Here is a 9,083-nt window from a genome sequence, read left to right on the forward strand (position 1 = left end):
AAATCGGTCAAGGAGGCAATAGGATGGGAGGAATCCCAGGATGTCCAGCCAAAGCAGAGAAAATATTTTCCGCAGCTTAAAAAGGAGCCTGAAACCTTTCCGTTCATTGATGAACTGGAGGATTTAATCAAAGAAGAGTGGCAGAGGCCAGAGAAAAAATCTAGTCTGAACAACAGACTCCAGAAACTGTACCCACTCAAGGAACCTAAAGTGAACCCTCTGGTATCCCCTCCGGTAGTGGACGCATCCTTAATGCGCCTTGCCAGGCATGTTACCCTCCCGCTAGAGGATGCGGTTACGTTTAGAGACGTTCTTGACCGGAAGATCGACACGGATCTCAAGCGGGCTTACCTTTCGGCCGGAGGTGCATGCAGGCCTGCGATAGCACTCGCGGCAGTAGGAAGGGCCATCTCGAGTTGGTCTTCAAACACGGAGAAGCTGGTATTAGAGGGGGCAGACCAAGAGAAAATTGTGAAGGCATTACAAGAGTTAAGCCTGGCTGGTGATTTCGTGGCTGAGGCCTCAGTTGACACTATCAGGTCTGCCTCAAAGTCTATGTTGGCCTCAGTGATGGCCAGAAGAGCCTTGTGGCTGAAGCCCTGGACGGCGGATCCGGCATCCAAGTCCAACTGGTGCCGTATTCCGTTTGACGGTGAGCACCTTTTCGGGACAAAATTAGATACGGCCATCTCCAAAGTAACTGGTGGAAAATCCGGGCTCATTCCCTCAGATAGGAGGCCCAAACAGAGACCTCCTCCCTTTAAGCGGAACCTCCCAGAAAGGTATAGAGACGCGAAAGCGTACAGACCAGGGAAGGAGTATAGAAGGAACTGGAAGAACCCTCAAACCTCCTTTATGAAGTTCCAAAAGCCTAAGACCTCCGCTCCCAGTGACCAGAAGCCTTTTTGAAGGTGCGTCCGTCCGGCCAGCAGTAGTGGGAGCAAGGCTCTTCAGTTTCAGGCTGGTTTGGACGGAGACCATTCACGATACCTGGACCCTGGCCACCGTCAGTTTCGGCCACAGATGGGCCTTCAAAAATCGACCTCCAAGAGATCATTTCTACCCAACCCGTATTCCTCCTCCCGGAGAGAAGAGGTTATCCCTTCTAACCTATATCCTAGAACTGCTTCAAAAGCAAGCGATAACAGAGGTTCCGCCAACACAACGAGGCAGAGGATTCTATTCTCCACTATTCCTCGTCAAGAAGAAGTCAGGGGACTTTCGGCCGGTTCTAGACCTGAAGAAACTTAACAGGTCCATCAAAGTGGAGTCGTTCAGGATGGAGAGCCTGCAGTCTATCCTCCAGGCCATAAACTTGGGAGACTGGATGCTCTCCATAGATCTCCAGGACGCCTACCTACACATTCCAATTCACACGGCATTCCAGAAGTTCCTACGGTTCTCGGTGGGCCAGGAACACTTTCAATTTCGAAGCCTCCCTTTCGGGATCTCTACGGCACCCAGGACATTTACAAAGGTTCTGCTACCAGTAATAGCCTTTTTGAGGGAAAAGGGTCTAAGGGTCCACCATTACCTGGACGACATTCTTCTCCTCTCAAACAGCCAGGAATCACTCGTGCAACATCGCGAGATCTTAGTTTCCACCCTAACGAGGCTGGGTTGGATAATCAACTGGCAGAAGAGCAACATTCAGCCTACCCAAAGGATGGTCTTCCTGGGAGCCGAGCTGGATACCCGGGCCAACACGGTAGAGCTACCGAGGGAGAAGTTGTCCCTACTAGTTCAGAAGGTGAAAGATGTGGTTCCAGCATCTTACTTACCGGCCAGAGCATACCTCAGCCTGCTGGGGTCCTTATCAGCAACCATTCCAATGGTCAGGTGGGCGCAATGGAATACCAGACCTCTGCAAGCCTCCTTCCTGCGCCAGTGGGACGGATGGTCCATGTCCCAACCGATTCGCATCTCGGAAGAAGCCAGACTATCTCTACGGTGGTGGATCCACTCCGGCAACCTCAGCAGATGCAAACAGATAGTCACTCTCCATCAGGAGGTAGTGACCTCGGACGCCAGTCTGGAGGGATGGGGGGCACACTACCTACATTATGCAGCTCAGGGCCGCTGGCACTTCAGAACCAGAGATGTTGTGTCAAACGTCCTAGAGATGAAGGCAGCCTTCCAAGCCCTCTTGGCGTTCAGCTCTCTTCTGAGAGGGAAACAGGTCCTGATCCAAATGGACAACCAAGTGGCTGTGGCCTACATCAACAGGCAGGGGGGTACCAAGAGCATCTCCATGATGCGGGAAGTTGGTCCGGTGATACAGTGGGCTCAACTGAATCTGCAGGACCTGAAGGCGACGTATATTCCGGGAATTCAGAACGAACTGGCGGACTCTCTCAGCAGAACATTCGTTTCCAACAACGAGTGGTGTCTAAGCCCGCAGGCCTTCGCCCTCATATGCCAGACATGGGGTCATCCAGACATAGACCTCGCAGCAACACCAGAAAACAGGAAATGTCAAAGGTTTCTGTCGAGGAACCCCTTCCCCTCAGCGGAGGGAACAGACTGTCTCCAGCATACCTGGAACTTTCGTCTAGGTTATATCTTTCCACCAACGCCACTGATTGCCAAGTTCCTTCTGAGGCTCAAACACTCAGCAGCTCTAGTACTGGCTGTGATTCCCTTCTGGCCACGGAGGCCTTGGTTCACCACCCTCCTACAACTGAGCACAGCGGATCCAATTCCTCTTCCGGTGACAGCGGATCTACTAACCCAGGGCCAGCTGTTGCATTCGAATCCAGAGAGATTGCACCTAGCGGCCTGGAGACTGAAAGGTCTAGGTTCCTAGATCAGGGCTGTTCACAGAAGGTAGTCGAAACCCTGCTTTTAGCCAGGAAATCTTCCACGAATTACACCTATGAGCGAGTCTGGGGGAAGTTCTCTTCCTTTGCTCAGGAACAAGGTTGGGATCCGTCTTCCCCATCAGCAATTCAAGTGCTTGAGTTTCTACAGTCAGGCCTAGACAAAGGCCTTAGATCTAGCACCCTAAAGGTCCAAGTCTCGGCCATCTCTGCTCTGACGGGGGTTAGATGGGCACTCAACCCTCTTGTAGTTCAGTTCCAGAAAGCATGCCTGAAGCTAAGGCCTCCCAGAAAGCCTTCATTTCCAACATGGGACCTATCAACTGTCCTGCAGATTCTATCCGGAGAACCATTCTCCCCTCTGGAAAATACCTCCCTCTGGGACCTGACTCTAAAAGTCTCATTCCTGATTGCCATCACTTCAGCGAAGAGGGTCTCGGAAATGCAAGCCTTACTTATCAAGGAACCATACCTGATGATTTACCCAGACAGGTTAACCCTAAAACCTTCAGACAAGTTTATCCCGAAGGTCTCTTCTGCATTTCACTTTAACCAGGAGATTGATCTTCCGGCTTTGAACACAGATCAGGGCGTTCCTCATCCCCTGGATGTTAGGGGCAACGTTCTGCATTACCTCTCGGTGACCAAGTCGTTCAGGAGATGCGAGAACCTCTTAGTCATCCCACATGGGTTCAGGAAGGGCCAGGCAGCCTCTGCCCGTACCATCGCCTCATGGCTCGTGAAAACCATCAAGAAGACCTACTCTTTAAGCACCTTGCAAATCCCGGAAGACCTTAGAGCGCATTCCACCAGGGCAATGGCTACTTCATGGGCAGCTTACTGTAAAGTTTCGGCGGAAACCATTTGTAGAGCAGCCACTTGGTCTTCAAGAAACACCTTCATTTCCCATTACAAAATAGACGCTGCACGCTTAACAGCAGTGGAATTTGGGAGGGCCGTCATACAGGCCAATTCTTCTGTTCCTTGTCAATAAATTTGATTTTTTTTTTGCACTCCCACCCAGTTTGGCGAGTTACTCCCCAACGTGTATGCTGCCATGATGCGACAGGAAAACGGAAAATTGTATACTCACCTTTCCGTAATTTTCCTTTCCTGTCGCATCTTCATGGCAGCATACAATCACCCACCCTCTGAGGTGACATGTGTGTATATTTACGGAGAATACTGGGGCAGGTGCCTGCTCTCTAATTTATAGCTATGTGGTCCTATCAGGTTGTGGAGGCGGAGTCACAACCCAACGTGTATGCTGCCATGAAGATGCGACAGGAAAGGAAAATTACGGAAAGGTGAGTATACAATTTTCCGTTTTTCTGCAGGAAAGCAACTCACACGATTCCCCCATCAACACAGACAGCTTTGACAGGGGAATCAGCAATTATTGCCTTAGGGTTCGAAGCATTGAATTGACATTTCCGTGGATTGTAATATAGAAAGTTTAATGACCAGCCAAAAGATGTAGTTCTAGCACTATCTCTAGGTTTTGTTTTTCCAAACAAAAGTTTATTGATAGGAATAAGAAAGTACAGAAAGTCGATTGAATAACAATAACAAGATTGAAAAAAATATAACATGCATTATACAGGTTGTATCTCCTCATATTATTATTTGCCCATGTGAAACAAGAGAAGAGCAAAGAGTACATCCAAGCGAGTAGGCTATACATATGGGTTATATCATTGTTTTGGGTATAAACAACCTGTTTAACGGGTTCCCGACCGGTTCACGCAGATATACTGCGGCTGAATGGCTCTCCTGGGCGAAATCCCGTATATATATATATATATACGGCTTTGCCCAGGAGAGCCACCAGAGGGCGCCACTATTGGGGGTCTGTTTGTCATTGTTGGGGGCGGGCGCATGTTCTGCCACTGTGGCATGAGAAGGAGAAGCTGGGGAAGGGTGTCCACCTTCCGCCTTTTGCTGCAGAATCCAGTAATGACGGGAGGCAGAACAGACTGGAGCAGAAAGTCAGCTGAACAGCTGATGGTCAGTAGAGTGAAGGGGGAGAGGCTCTCCCATGTCCCATGTCAGAAGAGGCATCACTTGAGGCACGTGAAGGGAGCAGAGAGGCAGAGACACACTGAGCAAGGAGGAGGGGAATCAAATGACACTGAGAGCAGGTGAGTGCCAGTGTCACTGATCCCTTCCCCCCACCCCCGCTGCCTCTGACTGACCCTATCCCCCCTCCCATCAGGCAGTGGAGATGGGGGGTCAGAGATGACATCAGCGACAGTGGTGTGGATAGGGATGACATCAGTGGTTGTGGTGGTGGTTAGGATAGGGATGACATCAGTAGTGGTGGACACTGTCATCCCTATCCCCACCACTGCCACTGATGTCATTCCTATCCCAACCACCGCCGCTAATGTCATCCCTATCCCCACCGCCGCCACTGATCCCACCCCCCCACCACCGCTGTCACTTATCCCATTCCTCCCCACCACCCCAAATGGACTGATCCCACCCCTCTTACCACCACCACCACAGCTGCCACTGATCTCATCCCCATTACCACCATTGCCACCGATTCCATCCCCATTACCACCATTGCCACTGATCCCATCCCCATTACCACCATTGCCACTGATTCCATCCCTCCACCACCATCAGTGGACTGACCCCATCCCCCCACTATCACTGCTGCTGCTGATCCAATCCCCCCTCCACCATCAGTGGACTGATCCCATCCCCCCACCACCTCTGCCACTGATCCTATCTGCCCCACCACCGCTGCCACTGATCCATGGGGGGGGGGCTTCATGGTTTCTTGCACCGGGGCCCTGAGGGTTCTAGGTCCGCCTCTGATAGGTATTTTACTTTGTAATGTGAGGTGGCATTTTAGCACTATGGGTCTCATCTGAAATGTATTCAATTTGAGATTTCTTCGATTATTTGAGAGTTCTAACATCGCAAATACTTTACTTAAGCTTGTTATCTGTTCTTGCCTTTTCAGGAAAAGAAACAGAGCTTGAGAACGCCGTCCCTTTCCTGACAGAAGAGATGGTCAATTTATCAAGGTCCTCATCCCTCTTTGGTCCTGATGATACCGTGGTGTCTTACCTCTCCAGTGGGGTAATTCCAGGAGACACTGCCCTTAATCTGCACCCAACAGAGGATAGAAATGAGTGACCTATCTAACTATATGTTATAAATAAGAGTGCCTTTATACAGGACCACTGTAAGTTTCCAGATTGAAAATGAACCTCCTGCACTGTATAGCTAGACAAAGAGGTTCTCCATACAGATGTTTTCTTTTCTCAGTGTTCCTCAGATGTGCTTTATGCCAATGAAAAATACATGTTTCTCCACTTTCTGCTGCTTATGCCCTCCTGTGCGTACTTTTTTTTGCCAGTTAGCACCAATGTGAGTTTTCACAGATTGGGAGCTGGGAACATGGTTACCAGACAGCCATGTTAAACTCAAAATTTCCCAGTCTGACTGCCTTTTATATCATACGAGGCAGGATAAGCGAGATGTACCTGGAAAGACTGTAGACATTGAGGTTGATTTACTAGTACTAGAGAGTGCAAAATTGGTGCAGCTCTGCATAGAAACCAATCAGTCTCCATTTTTGTTTTGCCAATGCGTAATTGAACAAGCTGGATTTACAAGCTGATTGGCTACCATGCACAGATGCACCAGTTTTTGTCCTCTCCAGTTTTAGTAAATCAACCCCACTGACTAATAAGACTGAGGAAAAAAGAAAAAGTGATCTTACATGGAGAAATAAAAGCAGAGATTTAAAGAAAAAGAAATTTAAAAGCACAAAAATTAAAGTGTATCTAAACCCAAAAACAAAAGCTTACCTGTAATTGTGGTGGTTGCATTCATTTTATTCAATCCTACTTTATTGTGTTAGCCATTTAAAGAGAACAGAAGATCAGTCAAAGTATCCTTAATGGTCACACAAACACAGTTGGATTTGTTTTTTTCAGGTTTTATTTTCACCTGATGATCCTGCCAGTAACCCACTTCCAGTTCTAGGATGACAACACTAACTCACTGTACTGTATCTATAGAAGAACAGTGTTGTCACCCTAGGACTGTATGTGTGTTAGGCCTACAGAACACCTCGCCCTCTTCCTATTTCCATAACATGGAGGTGTACAATGCAGAGTGCTAGATTACAGACATTTATTGAACAGAAATAACAAAATGCTTTCCATTGTATATTTAACCAAAAGGGAATAAGATCATTGTAAGGGTATACATACACTTTAAGCAATGTGCAGTTGCATGTGTGTTGGAGAAAATAATAGCTGTGTGGAGAAACTCTTTACTTACAAACACCTATCATATTAACAGTCTATTGTATTCCTGTTTTATATGCAAATCCATATTGGACTGGGACTAAGGAGCCACCGGTATATCCAGTGTTAAAGGCCTACCACTGAAATTACAATATTTTCCACAATAGTGGTCCTCTAAGACCTACGTTTGCCAATAGCTGACTGATGGATCCATTGGACTCCAGGCCTAACTCCAGCTATAGAAAAAGATCTGCTAGACTAACTTATACCAAACGTTATATATTGCAGAAGGTTCATTTTCAGCAGGGGAGGGGTGGATTCTGGGTGTGCACCACAAACACGTCCAGGTTTGAATGTATGAAAAGAACGGGATTCAGGAAACATTTTGGGGCAAAACAACAACACCTTGGGGTTGATTTACTAAAGGAAATAGACTGTGCACTTTGTAAAGTGCTGTTGCACGCTGCGAGAGCAGTTGCTCCAGAGCTTAGTAAATGAGGAAAAGCTCTGCTCACCTCTATCATCCAATCATGTGCAAGCAAGAAAGCTGTTTTCTAAATTTTCCTTGCACGTAATTGGGTATTCTTTGCAAAGTGAAGCTTTACCCAATTTACCAAGCTCTGGAGCAACTGCACTTGCAGAGTGCAATTGCACTTTGCAAAGTGCACAGTCTATTTGCCTTTAGTAAATCCACCCCCTTTTGTTCAAAAATATAGCATGAAAATGTTGGACCTCTTTCAGCGCCATTAATGTTTTGCACACAAATAATATGTTTTTTTTGTGGCCCTGAAAGAGGCTATGCTATAATCATAATTCATTTATACTGTTTAACTGATCCCGTGAGACCCTACTTCTACATTCCTCTGCCGTGGCAAGGAAAGGAAGGGGGTTCCACTGAATGTAATGAGTTACCTGCCGTGAGCCGCTAAGGATTCTGGGAAACGCTGGTAATTTTTTTTTTTTTTAGCTTTTGGACATCAAAGTCAGATATAATTTTTTTTTTTTTTTAACAAAGTTGAGCTTTGTTCTTTTTATATGCATATATATATTTAGACAACCATGTGTAGATATATAAGTATATATCTACACAATGTGGACATTTACACATATCCAGGATCTTAGCCCTTGTGTTTAGTATTTATAAGGTTATAACTATATATGGATCTTTGACTTCTTGCAGTATTAGAATCTTTTCCTATATTACTGAGATTGATTGTAAATTGATGGTATTCTATGTTAGCCCCTTCAGTATCAGAGCATTGTAATTTTCTCCCCTGCTACCTGCTTCTGGGTCAGGGCTTCTTCCACTGGTTCTCTGACTTTCATCTGACACCTGTAGGACAAATTACCAGGGTTTATCTATGTTTCTAATAGGCATATTTTGATTTCTGTTGCTAAACTTGTGGGATAAACAACCAAAATGAAAGACATAATACAGCCAGGCTTATTGATTAAGGAAACATAATGAGTAGTGATGTGCAAAGGGCAGTGACCAATCAGATCTTACTCAGATTAGTAATAGATTGCTTCTGATTGGTTGCTGTGGATTACTGTGGAATAACAAATAAGCCTGCATGTGCCATGCAACTATAGTATACGTATAGTAAATATGACTTCTTCTCTTCCACATTGTATACAAGGCTCTTAAGGTTTTATTTAAAGTTTAACTGCAGGCTAAATACAGAGATGAAACACATACACAGAGCTGTTATATCTGCCAAAACGATTTGCATTTCTGTCCATCCAGCCTTGAGATGTACACAGCTTTACCATACAACACAGCCCTGTCTGTCACAGCCCGATTCTTCTCTGCTGCAATCTTACTTTCCCCTATAGGTCCCACCTCCAACCTGGGACTGGACAGTGAAAAGAGAAGCAGCACAATGATTAGCTTATTTCTCTGTCACTCTGCTGTCACCTCCTTTCAGTATGCTTTTTGCACTGCAGAACACTGCAGATTGGCTCCTTGTGCTGCTTCTCCCTCCCCCTCTCT

General features: G+C 46.5%; 1 protein-coding gene across 1 annotated transcript in view; it reads left to right on the forward strand.

The window, feature by feature from the left end:
* The window catches only part of LOC141111740 (heat shock factor protein 4-like), a 123,311-nt gene extending 117,342 nt beyond the window's left edge, over positions 1–5,969 (forward strand). The window contains exon 12 of the mRNA XM_073603880.1: positions 5,794–5,969. Within this exon, the coding sequence (XP_073459981.1) occupies positions 5,794–5,969 (176 nt within the window). The remainder of the gene's footprint in view (positions 1–5,793) is intronic.
* The last annotated feature ends 3,114 nt before the right edge of the window (positions 5,970–9,083 follow it).

The sequence above is a fragment of the Aquarana catesbeiana genome, linkage group LG11 (genome assembly GCF_042186555.1).
Source record: "Aquarana catesbeiana isolate 2022-GZ linkage group LG11, ASM4218655v1, whole genome shotgun sequence".
Classification (NCBI taxonomy): Eukaryota; Metazoa; Chordata; class Amphibia; order Anura; family Ranidae; genus Aquarana; species Aquarana catesbeiana.